Source organism: Helianthus annuus, chromosome 14 (assembly GCF_002127325.2).
Source record: "Helianthus annuus cultivar XRQ/B chromosome 14, HanXRQr2.0-SUNRISE, whole genome shotgun sequence".
Classification (NCBI taxonomy): Eukaryota; Viridiplantae; Streptophyta; class Magnoliopsida; order Asterales; family Asteraceae; genus Helianthus; species Helianthus annuus.
Genome location: NC_035446.2, coordinates 34,466,360 through 34,488,091, shown reverse-complemented (window position 1 = coordinate 34,488,091; position 21,732 = coordinate 34,466,360). Strand labels below are relative to the sequence as shown.

The 21,732-nt window shown below is 38.1% G+C and overlaps 1 protein-coding gene across 1 annotated transcript; it reads right to left on the bottom strand.

The window, feature by feature from the left end:
* Window positions 1-1,831: 1,831 nt before the first annotated feature.
* Window positions 1,832-21,524, bottom strand: LOC110921665 (lipoyl synthase, mitochondrial). The gene is made up of 4 exons (XM_022166012.2): window positions 21,029-21,524; window positions 19,084-19,295; window positions 18,603-18,982; window positions 1,832-2,157 (listed from the first exon to the last, which is right to left on the bottom strand). The coding sequence occupies exons 1-4, from the start codon at window positions 21,451-21,453 to the stop codon at window positions 2,053-2,055; spliced, it is 1,122 nt and encodes a 373-aa protein (XP_022021704.1). The 5' UTR covers window positions 21,454-21,524; the 3' UTR covers window positions 1,832-2,052.
* Window positions 21,525-21,732: the final 208 nt, after the last annotated feature.

The window sequence follows — 21,732 nt, the reverse complement described above, 5'->3', positions numbered from 1 at the left end:
TCTCTATTTATACTCACTCTCTTGTACAATTTTGATCATGGAATACAATTAGCTTTTAATTTATACAGAATAATAAAAAAAATTTATTGAAACTCGCTTTCTTATTCATCCCAAACGGTCGGCTTGGCCCCCCACACATCCCAAAGGCTCTCAAATCCTACCCCACGCCTATGAGCCGCCCCATGCCCCAAGTACGTGCCCTGTTGTCATCTTCTGTGCCCGAGTCCATCCATATGGCACATCCACGGGCCCACAACAGGTTATCTAAAGGGTTTGTTTTTTCAGAGAAGAGCTTCCTAGCCTTTTATGTCTCCGCCGCGCAGACCACGCGCAGACGTTTGGGTCTGCAGACTGTTTGTTTTTTCGAAGATCTTTCATTAAAAAACCTCAGCGCGTCCTCTTTTTGGTGCAGATGTGGGATGTCCTCTTTTAATGTCTGCAGACTCTTTTCTTGCCCTAAAATCTAAGCACGGTATTTCACCCACAAACCCTAGCACCTCTCCACCCCATCTCCTCAACCGCCGCCACCCTTTTTCCACCCGGCGGCACCTCCCCACCGAAGCCACCCTCCCCATATCCTCCCTCGTCACCTGCCGCCACCTCTTCAACTAACGCCACCACGTCACCTGCCGCCACATCTTCACCTTCAACAGCAACATCCCACCGAGCCACATCCTACCGGAGTTTTATCAATGTCAACATCCCACTGGAGCCACATCCCACTGACATCAACGTCAACAGCAGACGCATCCCATCAACATCAAATCTGGTATGTTAATTTTGTGTTTTTTGGTGTTAATTTTCAGAAATTTGGTGCTACTTTCAGAGTTTTTGTGTTAATTTTCAGAATTGTGGTGTTATTTTTTAGATTTTTTGATGTTAGTTTTTCACATTTTTTATGTAAGTTTTTCTGTTTTTTTGTATTAATTTTTAGAATTGTGGTTTTAATTTGCTGAATTTTGGTGTTTATTATTAGAATTTTTTATTGTTATTCATGCCTATTATGTTGTTTTACATGTTCATTGTGATAAAATGGTAATTAAAATTTCAGCACCTTACAGAAGTTAAAAAACAAACAGCCTTCTTCTTGCAGACTGCAGAAGTTTGGCCCGCCTCTTCTACTACAGATGTCTGCAGATATGGTTCACAGACTGCAGACATTTACCTCTAAAAACAAACAGCACCTAAGTCTATAACCTATGTTCATGATTTTAGTTGGAAAAAAAAAAAACCAAAATAATGAATTAATAGACTTATTTAAATATTGCTCTAAAATATAAAAAGGGTAAAGCCACTTATATTCTTTTCTAAGTATAAAATTAAAAACTATTTGAAGTTTCATTATAGGTTAAAGCAAGTGACTTGAATAAAATACATATGAAATTTAATTTAGGGGTTATTTTTTCTAGTTAGTTAAATTTATCAATTATGAAACTAATTATTATTTAAATTTATATTTAACCATACCTTTTATTCCAAATTATCATGTAAATATATACCCGACCAACATTCAAAATATAAAATACACCATTTTTATAATAACTTTTAAATTGTGACTATTTTAACCTTGTTTCTTCTTGTCATAAAAGTTAAAAAGACTTCAAACATCTAACTCCATAACTAAGGCATAATAATGGAAGTCTTATTACCCTTGGTTTCTTTCTAAACACTAAATGATAACCAAGACTCATTTATGTTTCGTTTTGTACACTTCAATTAAACAAAAACATTAATAAAAAACAAAAAAAAAACCATAATACTGAAAGAATAATTAAACATAATTAGTTTTTATAGTTGGAAGATAAATATGAGTACCTTTGGTGGAATAAAAAAATAAAAACCGAATAAATTTTTATAACAAAATCATAATCAAGTTTAAATCACCACTACGATGAACATAATTATAATTACAATGAATGAGGTAAACAAAGTAGCAGCAGTGTGAATTACCAACAACAATGAGAAGCAAGAACTTTTGACCAGTTACATGTTCCCTTCTCAACATTCATCAGGATTTAAATTTTTAATAAATCACACAAGAGATCATACATGTTACGCAGATGCAGCGCGATCTTTTTCTATCATGGATTTGATGTAAAACTCTCCCGCTTTGTATGAAGACCTCACCATAGGACCAGATGCCACGTATCGGAATCCCTGCCATTAAACAAGAGAAAGAAAACACAATATGATTAGGGACCAGATTTGACCAAATGCTCTAGCTTTATCATGAAATTTGACTAAATTCTCACAACCTATTGACTTTGAACAGATTCATGTGTATTATAAATTATACCTGATTCTTACCAAATTCATGTGATTTATCACAAAATATAACCAAATTACCGAGGTTTAACAAAGAGTCAAGAACAAATTATCATGTGCTTTATCACAAGAATAGACCAAACCCTTAACACTATATTAAAAATCTTTTAATTAAACTGTTATCTGGATTAACTGGGAATTTGACAGGATGAGAATCCTGTTTAAAATTTGTAGTTTTTTAACTGTTAAATGAGAATTTAATTCGGATTGAGGTTAAGGTTGGAGAAATATACCTACAAGAAATCAAAACCGATTATTGAAATAGAACTTTAATCCACTAGAACTTGGATTACCCAAATTGGCTACCTGATTTTTGTTGGATAAGACACAAACTATGTGCGCTGTTCGCCAAAATAAGGATAACAAAAAGAATAGGGCCCGCATGTTTTTTTTGGGGGGATAAAGTCATAATAAGAAGAATTAATTACATAGTTAGTCCCTGTGGTTTGTACAAAATAACATACTTAGGTACTAATAGTTTAAAATCACATTCTAGGGTATTAACTTTTCCTTTTGTAACGTTTGGAGGTATTAACTTCTAGGGTATTAACATAGTTAGTCCATGTGGTTTGCACAAAATAACAAACTTATGTACTAATAGAATGTGATTTTAAACCTACAAATAACGTTAATACCTCCAAACGTTACAAAATGAAAAGTTAATACCCTAGAATGTGATTTTAAACTATTAGTACCTAAGTATGTTACTTTGTGCAAACCATAGGGACTAACTATGTAATTAACTCTAATAAGAAAATGAAATGAGAATTTACTTAAGGATCAAATAGGAAGTTTATTTTGGCTAGGGAGTGTAGGAAGCAATAGGATTAGGACATGTGGCAACATTTAAAATAAAGAAAAAGGGTATTTTAGTCAATCCAACCCCTTCTTCTTCCTTTTCAAAACCCAATAACTTCAAAACCCACCATCTTCAACCATTTCTTCACTTTCTATCTCAATAATCACTACATTATAGTGCGATTTTCATCACCAATCAATGATTCAAACACCCGATCAACGTGTTCTTCAGCTTTTTTGAAGAAAACCAAGTTTAATTTCATACAAAATCTCGTTTTTTCCGGTGACTTTGAAGATAATCACTCGATCCGTTCGATTCGAGCGCTGATAAGTGTTTCAATCATTCAAAATTCGTCAATTGTTGAAGAAATCACTCGATCCATGTAAGATATTCTTTAATTTCATTTTTACGATCTGGGTTTTTGATTTAGTCATTGCGTTTTACAATCTTGGCGGGGTCCGGGGGCAGCGCCCCTGGTAGCAGGGTCCCAGGGGCGGCAGCCCCTGGCGGGGTCCAAGGGGCAGAGCCCCTGGCTGGGGTTGAAATGCATCAGAAAAATTAATTTTCTGTAAATTGCCTCTGGAAACTGCATTGGTTCAGACAGTTCACAGCACAGACAATTCACAGCACAGACAAAACTATTGTCATGGTTTAATGCATTTTAGAAAGAACACTTTCTTTGGTATTTTTAGGCAATTGCGTTTTAGAACTAAAACATTTTTATGTGTTTTCTAACCATTGCGTTTTAGAAAAACACATTCTTGAAGTGTTTTTGGTGCATTGCGTTTTAGATATAACACTTTTTTAGGTGTTTTCAGTCCATTGCTTTTTACAGAGAACACTTTCTTTTGTTTTTTAGGCAATTGCGTTATAGAATGAGTCATTTTTAAGTGTTTTCTAGCCATTGCGTTTTACAAATAAGACATTTCTTTGTGTTTTTGGTGCATTGCGTTTTAGGTAAAACACTTTTTTATGTGTTTTCAGTCCATTGCGTTTTAGAAAACAGACATTTTAAGTGTTTTATGGCCATTGCGTTTTACAAATAAGACATTTCTTTGTGTTTTTGGTGCATTGCGTTTTAGGTAAAACACTTTTTTATGTGTTTTCAGTCCATTGCGTTTTAGAAAACAGACATTTTAAGTGTTTTATGGCCATTGCGTTTTACATATAAGACATTTCTTTGTGTTTTTGGTGCATTGCGTTTAAGGTAAAACGTTTTCAGCCCATTGCGTTTTAGAAAATAGACATTTTAAGTGTTTTTTGGCCATTGCGTTTTAGAAATAGGACATTTGTTTGTGTTTTTGGTGTATTGCGTTTTAGGTAAAACACATTTTTATGTGTTTTTAGTCCATTGTGTTTTAAGAAGTACATTTTCTTTTGAGTTTTTAGGCTATTGAGACATTTCTTTGTGTTTTCTGGCCATTGTGTTTTACAAATAAGTCATTTCTTTGTGTTTTTGGTGCATTGATTTTAGAAAAATGTCATTTTTTAGGTTTTTTTTTTCATTGCGTTTTACGTAACTGGGGGTTTTTCTATTGCGTTTTACGCAACTGGGTTTTAAATTTTTTTTTTTTTTTTTGAAAATATAGCAATAGTATATACTCGTTTTAAAGATAAAAAAACGCTCGTTTTTTTTTGTGCAATTTTTATAAAAAAATAATGTCGTATGAAAGAGTTATTAACGTTTAAAAAATGGGGAGGGGGGGGGGAATTGGAGGAGAGAGAAACTATTGGCTTAGATTGACTAGAATGCCCCTAAACAAACTCACACGCCTCTTTTCTTCTCTTCAATTTCCCTGATTTAATCTTAGCCCTTGATTAACTAAATGGATGGTCAAGATCACTTCCTAGCCAAATAAACTTCCTATTGTATCTCCACCCATTTTAAGCTTGTTTTAATCATTTAAGAAATGTTAGTCCTAATTGATGGTAATAAATGTTTCTACTAGACAGGTGGGGTAGTGTTTTATGACTTTTTTTGCAGTTGATTATTAGCGGATATAGATCATTACCGGTTATGTATATATTTAGAGATAGATATTGTATATGTTATAGATTTATCTCTTTCCTTATTTTGTGCTAGGGTTTGTTATTCTTTGGGTCTATAAATATGATCCTCTCCTATGTAATATCATTCATTCACATTAATAAAATCTTCCGCACTTTTATGGTATCAGAGTCTCGGCTCTTTACCTAATCGCTGTTCTTTTTCTTTCGATTCCCTGCCCAGCTTCGACTCCCTCCCAATCTGCCATCAAATCCAACCTACACCCCGCATACTCGGTTACCAACATACAAAGCAAAATCCGAACCTTGGATGATAAGAAAGTTACATACGATCAAACTTTTTCGTTTACATGCTACGGCGTATCAAGTTCTCAATCACATCGATGAGACACCCCCACCCGAACCCAAGTCTCCGGATTATCCATCTTGGAAAGAACTCGAGGCCCTTGTTCTTCAGTGGATTGATGCCACATAATCTGATGAACTCCTTCTTTCGGTCTTGGAGAACGAGTCCACTGCAAGTAATGCGTGGGTTAAATTGGAAAAGAAATATTTGAGCAATAAGAAGGCTCATGCGGGTGCCTTAGAAACAAAATTTTGCAACCTGACACTTTCTGCTTATAAATCTTTGGATGATTATTGTCAACAGTTGAAGGACCTTGCTAACCAACTTGAAGATGTGGACCACCCAATCACTGAGGATCGGCTTGTTCTTCAGCTTGTACGCGGTCTCCCTGCCGAGTTTGATACGACCGCGTCTTTAATCAATGCTAATAATGTGGATTGGGACTTAGCCAGGATTATGCTGAATGATGAGGTAATACGTCTTGAGGCTCGAAAAAAATCTTCGAACTCTGTTTTAATGGCCCAAAACCAAACCACCAATAACCAACATTCACCGAACCCTTACCCCTCATACTCCCCTACACCCAACCAACAACATCAAAACTAAACAGGGTATTATCGTGGCGGTCGAGGCCGCTGTCGTGGCCGCTCCTATAGGGGCGGTCGTGGTCGAGGTTCTGGCCGCTCACAAAGACAGCACCAATATGACAATATCAACAATCATGGGCCCCTCAACAGTCCTCTTATCCCCAGTGGGCCTGGTGGTCCACACCACCATGCCCCTACCCTACCCTACCTATGTTGTCAAAAGCGCAAAAAGCGCGCGCCTAGGCGCTCGGGCGCAGCGAGGCGCACATATTGCGCCTGGTGGTAGCCTAGGCGCAAATCTGGGCTTTTTTTGTAAAAACGGTGGCCAGGCGCGTGCCCGGAACAAGGCGCAACGAACAAAAAACGTGGGCTTTTTTTCTGTCAGGCGCAGTATCTGCTTTTATGTTATTTTTTTAAAGTTTTTTACAGTTGTACCCCATTTCTTTTAACCACTGGATAAAGACTTGTTTCTTTTATCCTTTTTAACCCTAATAGTCAGCCACAGAAACCCTCGATCTTTTCTTAAAATTAAAAACCCCAAATGCTCTCTTCTTCTCCAAGAAACTCAAGAAGACAAGTCGACTGCAGCATTTAATCAGGTGAGTTGTTTTCGTTTTTTTTTATCTTTGTTAACGTTTAATGTTGTTCCTACTTCCTAGTTTCCTTTTCATTGTTGTTGACTTTTAAATGTTGTTAAATTCTGACTGCAGTTAGTGTTTTTGACCGAACTTGGCTAAATGTTGTTAAATTCTGACTGCATTTAATGTTAAGTTCTGACTTCAGTTAGTTAAATGTTGTTCCTATCATGTTTTATCTTGTTAAATTGCTGATGATTTTTGACATTCAATTTCCAGCTGTATGTTTTATCTTGTTCGGTTGTTCCTTTTTTCTTCTGTGTAATTGTTATTGTTCTTCCAGGGGCTTTTTAGGCTTAATAATGTTTGTTTTTCCTACAGAATGTCTTCTAATGCACCTGAAGCATCATCACAATTAAGAAAAGATCCCGGGTGGAAGTATAACTTTAATAAAGACAAAAATGACCCAAATTGTGTCACTTGCGTATTCTGCAACTTCTCTACCAAAGGAGGAATTTATCGAGCTAAACAACATCAAATTGGAGGTTATAGAAATGCAAAAGCATGTACCAAGTGTCCTACAAATGTTAGAGATGAATTGAAAGCGTATGTGGAAAGTCAAAAGGCAAAGAAGAATGTTATTGCTGATGGTTTCGATGACTGAGATTTTGTTGAGGATGAAGAGGATAATGAGGTAATCGAGATATCGAATGTTCAAAAGAAGAGGAGTGGAATTAATATTGGTGGGGGAAACAAAAAGATGAAGTCAAACACAAAAGGCCCGATTGATATGCATGTAACAAGAAGTAAAGGAAACTCAACAAGTCTGAGACAAACAAGCATAAATGATGCTTGTGACAAAGAACTCCGAGAAAGAACAATTCAAACAATAGCTGCGTTTTTTACCAAGCGGGAATAGCATTCAATGTCGCTAAGTTAGATGCTTTCAAAGAGATGATCGCGGCTATCGGAAACTATGGGCCAAATCTCAAGCCGCCTTCTTATCATGAGTTGCGAGTTCCACTTCTAAAGAACGAGGTAGACAATGTGGAAAAGTGGATCGAAGAGCAAAAGGTGGAGTGGTCAAAAACCGGGTGTTCGATTATGTCGGATGGTTGGACAGATCGAAGGCGTAGAACATTGATCAACTTTTTGGTCAATAGTTCTAAAGGAACCGTTTTTATGGAATCGACTGATGCTTCTTCTTATATGAAGACAGGGGAAAAGGTGTTTGAGCTACTTGACAAATTTGTGGAGCAAGTCGGGGAATCAAATGTTGTTCAAGTTATCACCGATAACGGAAGCAACTTTAAACAAGCTGGTTAGTTTTATGTTCTTTATCAGATTACAATTTTTTAAAACTTGATTTTTAAGTAATAAATACTAATCATTGTTTTTAATTTTATATCTCATGTTTTTAGGCAACTTATTGATGGACAAAAGGAAACACTTGTTTTGGACCCCTTGTGCGGCGCATTGCTTAGATCTAATGCTTGAAGATGTTGGAAAGATTCCTAAAGTCAAACAAACCATTGAAAAAGGAATTTTTCTTGTTGGTTATATTTACAACCATTGTGGTGTTTTGAACATGATGAGAGAGTTCACAAAGAACAAGGAGTTGACAAGAAGTGGAGTTACAAGATTTGCAACAACATATCTTACTTTACAAAGTTTGCATAAGCAAAAGTCGGCTTTGAGAACCATGTTTGCTAGTGATAAATGGAAGGAAAGTAAATGGGCAAAACAACCTAAAGGAAGGCGGGCTAAGGATGTTGTTCAAACATATGCTTTTTGGACCAATGTGACTTTCACTCTTAAAGTTATGGGTCCTATTGTACGCGTACTTCGCCTTGTTGACAATGAGAAAAAACCCGCGATGGGTTATCTATATGAAGGTATGGAAAGAGCTAAGATAACAATTGCAAAGGCTTTAGGTGAAAATAGCGTTGACTACCAAGTGGTGTCGGGTATTATTGACAAAAGATGGGATTGTCAACTCCACCATCCATTGCATGCGGCAGGTTACTACTTTAACCCGGAGTTCTATTGCTATAGGCCTGAAATTGAGCAAGATCAAGAGGTGACGGATGGGATGATCAAGTGTGTTCAAAGACTTGTTCCTTCAAAGGACAAACAAGACTTAATCATGAAGGAGATGGTGAAGTGGGTAAACCAAGAGGGCCGTTTTGCTTTAGATATTGCAAAGCGAGCACATTGCACAATAGCTCCTGGTAAGTTAACTTACTTTGAATTTTTTATCTTGTTTTTTAGGTATACTACATTAATACTTGCTAAGTTTTACATTTGTAGCTCAATGGTGGAATTTGTATGGGAAAGAAGTCCCAAATATCCAACAATTAGCTATTAAAGTGCTTAGTCTAACATGTAGTTCATCGGGATGTGAAAGGAACTGGAGCACATTTGAGCAAGTAATTTATCTTTCAAAGTTTGATGATAATATGAAATTTATTTATGCTTTAATAATTTACAATATATTATTTTAAATAATAGGTCCATTCCAAGAAAAGGAACCGATTAGAACACAGGAGGTTGCAAGATCTTGTGTTTGTCAAGTACAACAAGACACTCAAGAACCGTCGTGATAAAGAGGTTGTGTATGATCCGATATCTTTAGATAACATTGACGATTGTAATGAGTGGATGACTGGAAGGATGGAAGAAGAACGGGTTTTTGAGGATGAAGACTTGACATGGGAAGTTGTAGGAGATGAGAGTGGGGCTGGAGAAGTAAGGGCAACAAGATCATCACAACCATCATCTTCAAGAGCTTTAGTGGATGAAGATTCTGAAAAAGACGATCTTGATGAATCCGAAGCTGAATATGCAATTGATGTTGATGGAAGTTCTGATGATCAGTTTGATGATGGTCTAGATGATTGATGATGAACTATTAGTTTAAATGTTTTAGACTTAGTGACCACAAACGTTTGTATAAGTCCTAGACTCCTAGTAACTTTTGGTATAACTTTTGGTTAGTGACCGCAAACGTTTGTATAAGTCCGAGACTCCTAGTAACTTTTGGTATAACTTTTGGTATCACTACGTGTGTATAAGCCCTAAACTTTTGCTACTAACTATTTGCTACACGATCTTAAATGACATATATAATAGTTTTTTTTTATTTTATATGTGGAATCTTATTTATTTTCAAAGCATACATATTTTTTATATTTTTTTATTTATGTGCGCTTTTCTTAAAAAAGCCCACGTTTTTTTGCGCCTTGCGCCTAGGCTCCGGGCGAGGCCGATGCGCCTCGCCTGCGCCTTGCGTCTTTGACAACATAGTACCCTACCCAACCCAACCTTCATACCAGCCCACCCACAGCCCATTATGCAGCCGCCCCAATGTCTGCCTACCCATCTGCACCTCCTCCGCAAGCTGGCCCACCTCAGAATGTTTATTACCAGCCCAACGCAGGCTCAAACACCTACGGTCAGCATCAGCAGGGTCCACCTGGGTTCAGGCCACCACAGCAGCTGGCACCCTCAAACCCACTGTCGCGACCTGCTCCGCCTTCGGCTTCTGCTCAACCGTCCGCCCCAGCTCCAACCGAACCATCCTTCCATTCCCGACCACCATCGACTCATCCTATGACCACTCGTTCCAAATTTGGTACCCTTAAAACCATTCACCACTCCACCCCCACCCCCTATATCTCCCCCATTCCCACCTCTTATACACAGGCCCTAACCGACCCGAATTGGTCGCGCTCTGCAAGCTGAGTTTACTGCCTTACAAGAAAATGGGACATGGGAATTAGTTCCATGGCCTACGAATCAGCCAGTTAGTAGATGCATGTGGTTGTTTCGACATAAATTTAAGTCTAATGGAACTTTAGAGAAATATAAAGCCCGGTTGGTCGTTAATGGGAAATCACAGACTGTGGGTATTGACTGTGAGGAGACTTTTAGTCCGGTTGTCAAGCCGGCTACTATCCGGACTGTTTTATCATTGGCAGTCTCGAGATCTTGGCCGATTCATCAGTTAGATGTGAAGAATGCGTTTTTACATGGCCATTTAAATGAGAAAGTATATATGCATCAACATTCGAGTTTTATTGACGAGCGTTATCCAGGTTTTGTATGCAGGTTGAAGAAGTCTCTCTATGGCCTCAAGCAGGCACCAAGGGCTTGGTATCCTCGGTTTGCTACATATATTCTCTCCCAGGGTTTTCGCAGCAGTGTATGCGACAACTCGTTGTTCGTTTATACCCAGGGTCATAATGTTGCATATCTCCTTTTATATGTTGATGATATTGTCCTGGTTGACAACTCGTTGTTCGTTTATACCCAGGGTCATAATGTTGCTTCTTCATATGCATTCATACATGATATCATTCAGAAACTCTCACGAGAGTTTGCTATGACAGATTTGGGTCAATTACCCCATTTTTTGGGGATTAAGGTTACTACACGTCGACCCACAGGTTTATTTTTGGATCAATCTCAATATGCCAAAGAGATTATTGCACGTGCCTCGATGATAGACTACAAGCCTTGTGCAACTCCTGTTGATCTTTCATCTAAATTAAGTGCCACTGACGGGCCTCTCTTTCATGACCCGACTCTTCATCGGAGTCTGGCAGGGGCGCTTCAGTACTTACCTTTTACCGGGCCAGATATCTCCTACGCAGTGCAGCAGGTTTGTTTATTTATGCATGAACCTCACGACTCCCATTATGCTTTCATGAAACGGATTTTGCGCTACTTACAAGGCATATTGGATTATGGGATTCGGATGGTTCGTTATGTTACGCACTCCCTAACTGTGTATTCTGATGTTGATTGGGGTGGTTGTCCTGACTCCAGGCGGTCAACGAGTGGCTATTGTGTTTTCTTGGGGGATAACCTTATTTCGTGGTCTTCTAAACGAGAGCCCACTGTGTCACGATCCAGTGCAGAAGCTGAATATAAGGGGGTTGCTAATGCGGTCGCAGAAGCCACGTAGATTCGAAACTTGTTACTTGAGTTACATGTTCCATTGAAACAAGCCTCGGTTATTTATTGTGACAACGTGTCCGCTATTTATATGTCAGATAACCCGGTCCAGCATCAAAGAACGAAGCATATTGAGAAAGATATCCATTTTGTTCGAGAAAAGGTACGCATTGGTCACATTCGAGTTCTGCACGTTCCCTCATCTTACCAGTACGCTGATATCTTCACTAAAGGCCTTTCGAGGCAGCTTTTTCAATCTTTCAGGTCCAGTTTGACCGTTTGTCCGATGACCGATCAAACTGTGGGGGCCTATTAGCGGATATAGATTATTACCGGTTATGTATATATTTAGAGATATATATCGTATATGTTCTAGATTTATCTCTTTCCTTATTTTGTGCTAGGGTTTGTTATTCTTTGGATCTATAAATATGATCCTCTCCTATGTAAAATCATTCATTCACATTAATAAACTCTTCGGCACTTTTATTGATATGATGGATGTTGGCTTTATTCTTATTCCTAGTTTTCAGGTTTGATCAAATGAAGTTTCTAGGCTATAGCTGACCCATTCCTTCATGTGAAGAAAACTTTCGAAAGCACAAAATGCCCCGAGGCGATAGGGTCCGTATAGCCGAGCCAAAAGTGCATGCATCGCATTCGTGATGTGCACTTCTTTTTGTTAAAAAAAACTTTTATAAGCCATATTTCACACATAGGGATATTCTAGAAATTCAGTTGGAGTTTGATAAACAATTTTGAGATAAACTAAAAACTACAACACTAAAAAAATTACTGAACTGTAATAAAATTAAATAAAGAAAAATAACAGTTTCTAATTTAATAATCAAGATGACTTGAAATATTCAAACAAAATCAACACGAAATATGATTAATAAAGGAACAAAACAATGAACTAATTTAAATTAAATTATTGATGTGAAATTAGACACATGATTTTAAATGGGCCACACTAATTACCAAATTGGTGGAAGAAATTATGTTGATTGATGGTATAATCTGAAGATATTTGGAAGTGCACTCAGACATGAGAGGAATTGTACCTAATAAGTGAGACTTGATAGATCATATATGAAATAGATTAAAGCTATGAGTAGATATATGATTTTACATTTAGTTCAGCTTCTTATCGGCATATATAAGTGTAGTTATTTTGACATCATATAACAACTCAAACTTATAATTATAATACTTTGGCCCAAGCAGTTATTAAGGTTTTTACACTTCAAATACACCACAAACACCCCCTTAGTTGTGATAAGAAACCAGATAGCGGTGAGCCTTGGAATTAGGCTTTTCTATATAGGAGTGAAGTTTGTAATTAAAATTTCATGTTCTTTAACCATAGTTGTTAATAGCGAGCATAGCGCTCGCTATAGCGAATAGAGTAGTGGTAGTTTCCCAGCTATATGATGTTTAGCGCCTAAATAGCGTGAAAATAGCGGATTTAGATTTTTATTCTCTCATTTTTTAGATAAATGTATATAGAAGTTAAAAAAAGAAGCAATATTTAGGGTTTTTTTGTTTCAGGATTGAAAACGATTGGTCCCTGTGGTTTGCCATTTTTTCACCTTTAGTCCCCATCCCCAACTTTCTTAAAAATTACATGTATGTTCCCTGTGGTTTGATCATTTGTTACTCAGATAGTCCCCGGACTGGATGAATATTAACTTATCCAGTTAATTCTATGTGAAATGGCTTAACTACCCTTTCTCATTAAAAAATCAAGTGGGACCCACTTAAATTTTAAAACATAGTTATATTTAAAAAAAAAAAAAAAATTCAATGTGGGGCCCACCCACAACTCACCAACTTCATCAAACCACCATCACCAATCAAGCCACCTTCAACAATCGTCAAACCACCATCACCAAACCACCAGCACCAATCGTGCATCAACGCCCCATCCTGATGTAAACATGGCCTTCAACTCCGAATTTCAAACGAAACGGTCACTTCAACGGATAGTTTCTACGGTCGATTGGGTTACATATTCACCACCCAAACAACAATAGGGCTACGGGTTCAATTGTTGGATACAGATTCACCACCGACAATCAAACACGGTACCTTAGATCACCTACTCGAATTGCCAAATTCGAGTTAGCAAAGGCAAATCAGTTAACTCACTAAGAGCAACAGACGTATTCTTTTTCATAAGCAAATTCACCACCTTCAGTGATTATAAAAGTTAATACATATAGGATACATGCCACGACTTCACGTCCTAAACAAAAGGAAATTTAAATAACTAGGTACTACATAGAAAGCTGAAAGTACAACTACTAAAGCATTAAAAAAAACTAACTGCATTAAACATGCTATAAAAAGTGGGAAAAACTGCAGGTGGTGGGACGTGGGCATGCAATTGTGTGGTCCATTCAACCTCCCCCATGAAGCTCCGGTTGACCCGACTTGAGTTCGTTTAGTATTGGCCCATTCTTTTTAAGTGACCCGTAAGAAGCTATTGAACCAAACCCAACAAACTTTTGAAACCCAACGGCTATCTCATTTAATTTATCGTTTTCGAATCGAGGATCGCTGCGGCTATCATCAGTTAACTGATTTGCCTTTGCTAACTCGAATTTGGCAATTCGAGTAGGTGATCTAAGGTACCGTGTTTGATTGTCGGTGGTGAATCTGTATCTAACAATTGAACCCGTAGCCCTATTGTTGTTTGGGTGGTGAATCTGTAACCCAATCGACCGTAGAAACTATCCGTTGAAGTGACCGTTTCGTTTGAAATTCGGAGTTGAAGGCCAGGTTTGGATCATCTGGTATCAGAGCCGAAGCACATTCCGAATCGATTTCAGTTTTCATTCATCATCACAAGTATCCAGTCCAGAGATGGCATATCAGCAGCGAACCATGGAACAACAAATCAAAGATCTTCAAGACCAATTACAGGAATTGACTCTTGCTATGCGAAGGAGAGATGGCGGCCGAAGCCCACCTCGATATCGACCTGATGACTATGATACCGATAATTACTCAAGCGACAACGACTATAATCCGTATGGTCGTCATGCTCGTGAAGTGCAACGCAACAGTGACATTCGGGTTGATATTCCCGAGTACGACGGGAGGCTCGACTCCGATGAGTTCATTGAATGGTTACGCACAGTGGAGCGTGTTTTCGACTACAAACAAACCACAGAAGAGAAGAAAGTTAAATTGGTTGCATTAAAGCTTCGCAAATATGCTTCTACATGGTGGGATAATGTATGTCGCAAAAGGGCTCGTCAAGGTAAAGAAAAAGTGAAGACGTGGGCCAACATGAAGAAACTTTTGAAGCAGAAGTTTATGCCAACAGTTTATGTGCAGGAAAGTTTTTCAAAGCTTCATGCTATCAAGCAAGGGAGTCGTTCAGCTGAAGAGTACTCACAAGAATTTGAACACCTCCTCATGAAATGTGACTTAGATGAGGATGATCCGCAAACCCTTGTTCTCTATTTGGGTGGTCTTGAATCCCGAATCGCTCATGTCGTCGAGTTACATCCTTATTCCTCCTTAGCCGAACTAACCATCTTAGCCCGTAAAGTAGAACTCCAACAGAGAACGAAAGGCAAGTTGGAGGTGACCAGAATTACCGTTGCTACACCCACAAGCACACCTGATCAAACAGTGCAGAAAACCGTAGCCACGAAACAGCCAGCAACATCGGAACCAGTTAATCCACACCCGCGAGCCCTACGACGCTGTTTTCGGTGCCACGGATTAGGGCACATTGCTTCTGAATGCTCAAACAGTAGGGTGATCACTCTTGCTGAATTCGAGGTAGCTAACAATCCTTGTTATGATGAAGACCAGAATGAGTTGCAATCTTGCAAATTGGAAGAAAGTATAGAGCTTGGACCGGATGAGGGTGAATGCTTGGTCATACGAAGAGCTCTTAATAGCACCACTAGTCAGGATGGAAGTTTACAAAGGGAGGTTATCTTTCATACGCGTTGTACCATTGCCAATAAGGTATGTAACTTGATCATTGATAGTGGGAGTTGCACCAATGCTGCATCTCAAAGCATGATTTCAAAACTCAACATTCCCACTGTTCCACATCCTTCAGCTTATACTATTCAATGGCTTAATCATGGTAAGGGTCTCCTTGTTTCACAACGTGTTCTACTTTCATTTAGTATTGGCAATAGTTATAAAGATGAGATTTGGTGCGATATTATACCAATGGATGCAAGTCACGTTTTATTGGGTCGGCCATGGTTATTCGATAGGAAGGTGATGCATGACGGATACAAGAACACATACTATTTTATGAAGGACAACCAGAAGATAACCTTGCTCCCTATGTCCACTATTGATTCAGCTAAACATCTGACTGTTCAGCATTTCACCAAGAAAGAATCACGTCAGCTTTGGGTGGTAGTTTCGACAAAGTCTCAAATACTTATGAGAACAAAGCACCACAACCTGAATTTGCAGCTAACGACTCAAGTTTGAGGTCAAATTTTGTCAAATCAGTTAACTGATGATAGCCGCAACGATCCTCGATTCGAAAACGATAAATTAAATGAGATAGCCGTTGGGTTTCAAAAGTTTGTTGGGTTTGGTTCAATAGCTTCTCACGGGTCACTTAAAAAGAATGGGCCAATACTAAACGAACTCAAGTCGGGTCAACCGGAGCTTCATGGGGGAGGTTGAATGGACCACACAATTGCATGCCCACGTCCCACCACCTGCAGTTTTTCCCACTTTTTATAGCATGTTTAATGCAGTTAGTTTTTTTTAATGCTTTAGTAGTTGTACTTTCAGCTTTCTATGTAGTACCTAGTTATTTAAATTTCCTTTTGTTTAGGACGTGAAGTCATGGCATGTATCCTATATGTATTAACTTTTATAATCAATGAAGGTGGTGAATTTGTTTATGAAAAAGAATACGTCTGTTGCTCTTAGTGAGTTAACTGATTTGCCTTTGCTAACTCGAATTTGGCAATTCGAGTAGGTGATCTAAGGTACCGTGTTTGATTGTCGGTGGTGAATCTGTATCCAACAATTGAACCCGTAGCCCTATTGTTGTTTGGGTGGTGAATCTGTAACCCAATCGACAGTAGAAACTATCCGTTGAAGTGAATTTGTTTATGAAAAAGAATACGTTTGTTGCTATTGTTGTTTGGGTGGTGAATCTGTAACCCTTCTTTGGGTGGTGAATCTGTAACCCAATCGACCGTTTGAAATTCGGAGTTGAAGGCCAGGTTTACATCACATCCCCACCTCTTTCTCTCAAGCAAAACCTAAGTAACCAGATTAAAGACCTCACCATCATCTTCCCCGTCGAACATCAAACCTGGAACTTCATTTTTCGCGCGAACCTGGAACTTCGTATACTTGTAGCGACCCCGTTTAGCTTCACATGTAAGGGTGTCTCATCACCCCCATCTTCACATACCATGAGAATGATCAATGTCACGTCCCTCTAAATACGTACAGTATTTTTTTTTTCTTCTTAATTTTGGCTCTACCTCAGGTACTTTACTGATTTCACCCATCAGTTGTATCACAAAAGGAATGACTTTTACTTTTAGCACTATTAACACTTTGAGAGCATCTTAATATATACCTCATTCATCCCCTTCTTTGTCCCAATTGTCGTCAGCCATTTCTAGACAAGGAAATGCCACCACCCTCAAACCTTCCAAAGTCAACTCAAACGCCCCCCAACGACATCATAATATAAGCAATCATGGTAGAACCACTGCTGCACAGGACACTTTTATGGGTCTTCTGATCTAAATAATTTAATAAATAGAAGTAGCAGAGAATTGAGTCCTTTTTACGTAAGCAAGATCCTCGGGTTCTATGCCGTAACCAATCAGTTTACCACCTAGAACTTCATTTCACCGGAGCAGGGAGGGAGGGTGGGGTTGGTGTGTGCTCATTTATCAGAGAAGAGATCGAAAAAAAGAAACAGGAGAGTTTGCTGCGGAAGGAGATGGCAAGGCTGGTGGGGGTACGGTGGAGTAGGTGAGGTGGTGGCGAGGGGGCGGAGAGGATGAAGGGTTTGTTTTGGGAGAGGTAGTGGCGGAGGAAGTGGAGGAGCTCGGAACAGGGTCATCGGATGTTGGTCTGGTGGTGATGAATAAGAAGAAAAGGGGGCTTAGGGTTTAACTTTATATTTAAAAAACAATGGTGGAGCCCACTTGTTTTTTAATGACCAATCAGATTTTTGTTATTTTATTTATTTACATTGAAAGTGAGGGTAGTTCAGTCATTTCACACGTACTTAACTGGAAAAACTAACCTCCATCCATTCAGAGGACTACCCGAATAACAAGTGAGGATACCACAGGGAACAAACATGTAATCTTAGAAAGTAGAGGACTATAGGTCAAAAAATGACAAACCATAGGGACCATCCGGCCAATTAACTCTAAAATATCTATATAAAATATTTCTTCTAGTGTCGCTAAACATGAAATAGTGCCCGCTTTTCATCGCAATGGCTACGAAGCATATAGGTAGCTTGTAGCTATCGTACGCTATTTGCTATTGACAACTATGCCTCTTAACTGATTCTGTAACCTATATGACCAATATAAGCTATAAATGTTTCTTTTACCTTTTAGAACTATAACTACTTAAATAATCACCTTTCAATATAGGAATGTCATCAGTCATATAGGGTTGTGTAATTCTAACTCAAAGATTAATAGATGTTTTGATTTACTAGAGACGACAGTTCCAACCCATTTACTGGTGAATGGGTGATTTTCGGTTATGTTTTATCTCTGATAGGCAATATAAACATAGTTAAAAAGAAATGGGTCGAATGGGCCAAAGTCACCTATAGTGTATATTTGACCTCCTATCTTGCTTTATTCTTAAACTAGATTATTATTGCAAGAATAGTTTTTTAGCTGTAATAAAGTTTTGAAAAATTTGACAAAAACCATACCAGCCAACCCCTAAAAGATTCCGTTTTGACCCATTACCTGAACCCGCCCATGTTGATAAGAGAGGTTGGAACATACCATTTCCATGCCCAGTAATCGGTATTTCTCAAACGCTTGAGGTGTTATGTACTCAGAAACTGGCATGTGGCGCTTAGAAGGTCGCATATACTGGCCAAATGTCATCACGTCAACACCTGCTGCCCTGACTTTCTCCATTGTGCTCACTACTTGATCTGGAGTTTCCCCACAACCCAACATAATAGATGTTTTTGTAAGTGTGCCAGCTGGCGCATATTCTTTCGCCTTTATTAAAACATCCAAAGATTGCTTAAAATTAGCACGGTGATCTCTTACTGAACTCTGAAGCTCTTCAACTGTTTCAATGTTGTGAGCAAACACATCCAATCCGGACTTTGCAACTTTCTCTACACATGAAGCATCTCCTCGAAAATCAGGAACTGAATGATCATTCCACATTAACACATCAAAATAAAATTAGAAATTTTTAATGAATATAGTACGACTAAGAATAATAATAAAACTGAAGAAGCATAGATACCCAAGGCTTCAATGAGCATAGTAGGTTTCAGTGTCTTCAACTTCTGAACCGTTTCAGCAAAATGACCACTTCCTTGATCAGATAAATCATCACGGTCAACACTAGTAATTACCACATAATCCAAACCCCAAGAAGCAATTGCTTCAGCAACATTTGAAGGTTCATTTGGGTCAGGAGGTGGTGGGGTGCGTGAAGTCTTCACATTGCAGAATCTGAAATAATAATAATAATAATAATAATAATAATAATAATAATAACAATAATAATAATAATAAATAATAATAATAAATAATAAATAATAATAATAATAGTAATATAAATAATGCAAATATAATTTAATGAGCATTTAAACTGAAACTAAATCAAGTATAACCAGGTACAATAAATAATGAGCTTGGTTTAAAAAAGCGTGAGGCGTTCCGAAGCATTTTGGTTCCAAAAGCTTTAAGCGAAGCTTCAAGCGCGAAGCGAGAGCTCCACGTATACGAAGCGCTCAAAATTAAAAAAAAGTATAAAAAGTATTTGTACACATCAATATGATATTCTACTTGTTAATCATAAATAAACACAAAAACATGATTAAAAACACACTTAACACATAAAAAAAACATAGTTAATACATAAATTAAAGTCAAAAGTCGAAACACACTTAAAACATAAACATAAAAATAGTCTTTAATTAATAATCATCATAATCAAGTACGTATTCTTCTCCATCACCATCACTCAATCCAATATCTTCTTCATGCTCATCTTCTTCATATAGAGCTTGTTTTCCCTATTATATTATTCGATACAACTCAGAAACCGAAATCCCTACTGGGAGAAAACAAGGCTACTTGATCTCCTTTGTTCCTGAATTTGCAGATTATATTCTGAATAGCAATAATAATCTTTACAAAATAGGGTATGACGCATCGGGTGTAAATGATGAAGAGTTGTCTGAAGATTTAGAGTTTTCTGATGACGTGAAAGAGCCCGAGTACAAGAAAATGCTAAAAATATCAAAAAGGGGATCAAATAATATGAAAAGGGATAAGAAGTCAAGAAACAGAAATGGTGATTCACAAGTCAACAGTTGCTCTTCTGGTGCACCCACCAATGGAGTTTGGCTAAACGGGTTGTCGTCTACTAAGCCTCAAAATGACGGGCTTCCTTGTAATGTACAACCATTTATGCAACAGGCTTTTATTCAAAATCTTGTTGTGCCGAGTTTACCTCACTTTAATCCGCAATTCAACACTAGCATTGGTCATGTGTTTCCTTGTGATTTTGTTCAAGTTGTTCATCCCAATTTGGGTGCATATGCATTTTGGCCTCAGAACAATTCAGCCAGTCACAAGTTTGGCCACCAATGGGCTTACCACAAGGGGTTGCTGCAATCCCCAAAGGGCTTGGTGGTCTGGAAATGGTGAATCTTGTCCAAATCTTAATCAAGCTAATCGAGTTCCTAATCATGGAAGATTACTATTTCAGAGGACAGTGCCTGTTTTAGACGAGGGAGACCTAAACCTACACTAAATCTTAGACCCTAAACTCTAGTGAACACGAACGCATATCCATAGGAGAAATGTAACACAATCTAGGTGAACTATAAATAGAACATAGTAACATTTTATGTAGTTTTATCTAGTTGTCATTATTTTGGTGTTACTTTAAGTTCATCTGCCATTGATGTTACATTTTCTTTCCTTGCTAAGAACTCAAAACACCCAATTCCTTAATCTGCCATAGTCTAGTAATTTGAATATGAATTTAGCAAAGTATATGAACTGAGCACCACATCTTCCCTAATGTTAACTCAATTCTAAAATTACTGTTGTTGTTTCTCGAGTTGAATTGCCTGAATATATATATATATATATATATTCTAACAATTAAATGAAGACATCCACAACAACAATTCAATTATCCAAATGGAGAGCAAAAACAAACAATGACTAACCTGCAACCTCTGGTACAAGTATCACCAAGAATCATAATAGTAGCGGTAGCAGTACCAGTTTCACCACCAGACCAACACTCCCCCAAGTTGGGGCATTTAGCTTCCTCACAAACCGTATGAAGTTTCAATTCTCTCAACTTCTTCTTAATATGCGTATACTTGTCACCGCCAGGAATCGATTCCTTCATCCATTTAGGCTTCGGCAACGGCTTCTTCTTGGTTCCGACCTCAACGGAATACTCTTGGTCGGATGAGAGGCGGATGAAGTCGTTCAACGACGGCGATTCGGTGGCCAGACGGTGGCGAAGCTCCGTTAGGGTTTGCGGATGCTGGATTTGAGAGGAGAAGGTGCGAGATGAGATTGAGGTGAGGAGATTGGAGTTCGTTAGGGTTCTTGTCAGAAATTTTAATCGAGAATTATGCATCTTGCTTTGGGCGAATGGAGAACGATGATTTTCAGGGGGTGTTTGGCCTAGGGGGTAGTTGGCCTAGCTTTTATTATTTTTTTTTTGGCTTTAGATGATTTTCAGGGGGTGTTTGGCCTAGCTTTTATTATTATTTTTTTGGGGTGTTTGGCGGCCTAGCTTTTATTTTTATTATTTTTTTTTACAAAGCAATGGGAGGTAGTCGGGCAACAAGTTGCGTCATCACCCTCTTTTGAATAGAAAAACCAATTCTACTAAATACAAAGTTTGAAACCTTTA

Excerpts from the sequence above, each read along its gene's own strand:
- LOC110921665 (XM_022166012.2), bottom strand. The coding sequence starts at position 21,453 with ATGCATAATTCTCGATTAAAATTTCTGACAAGAACCCTAACGAACTCC. Across the intron at positions 18,983-19,083 it reads TATGCTCATTGAAGCCTTGG|TTCCTGATTTTCGAGGAGAT; the intron begins GTATCTATGCTT and ends ATGATCATTCAG. Across the intron at positions 2,158-18,602 it reads GATTACTGGGCATGGAAATG|GGATTCCGATACGTGGCATC; the intron begins GTATGTTCCAAC and ends GTTTAATGGCAG.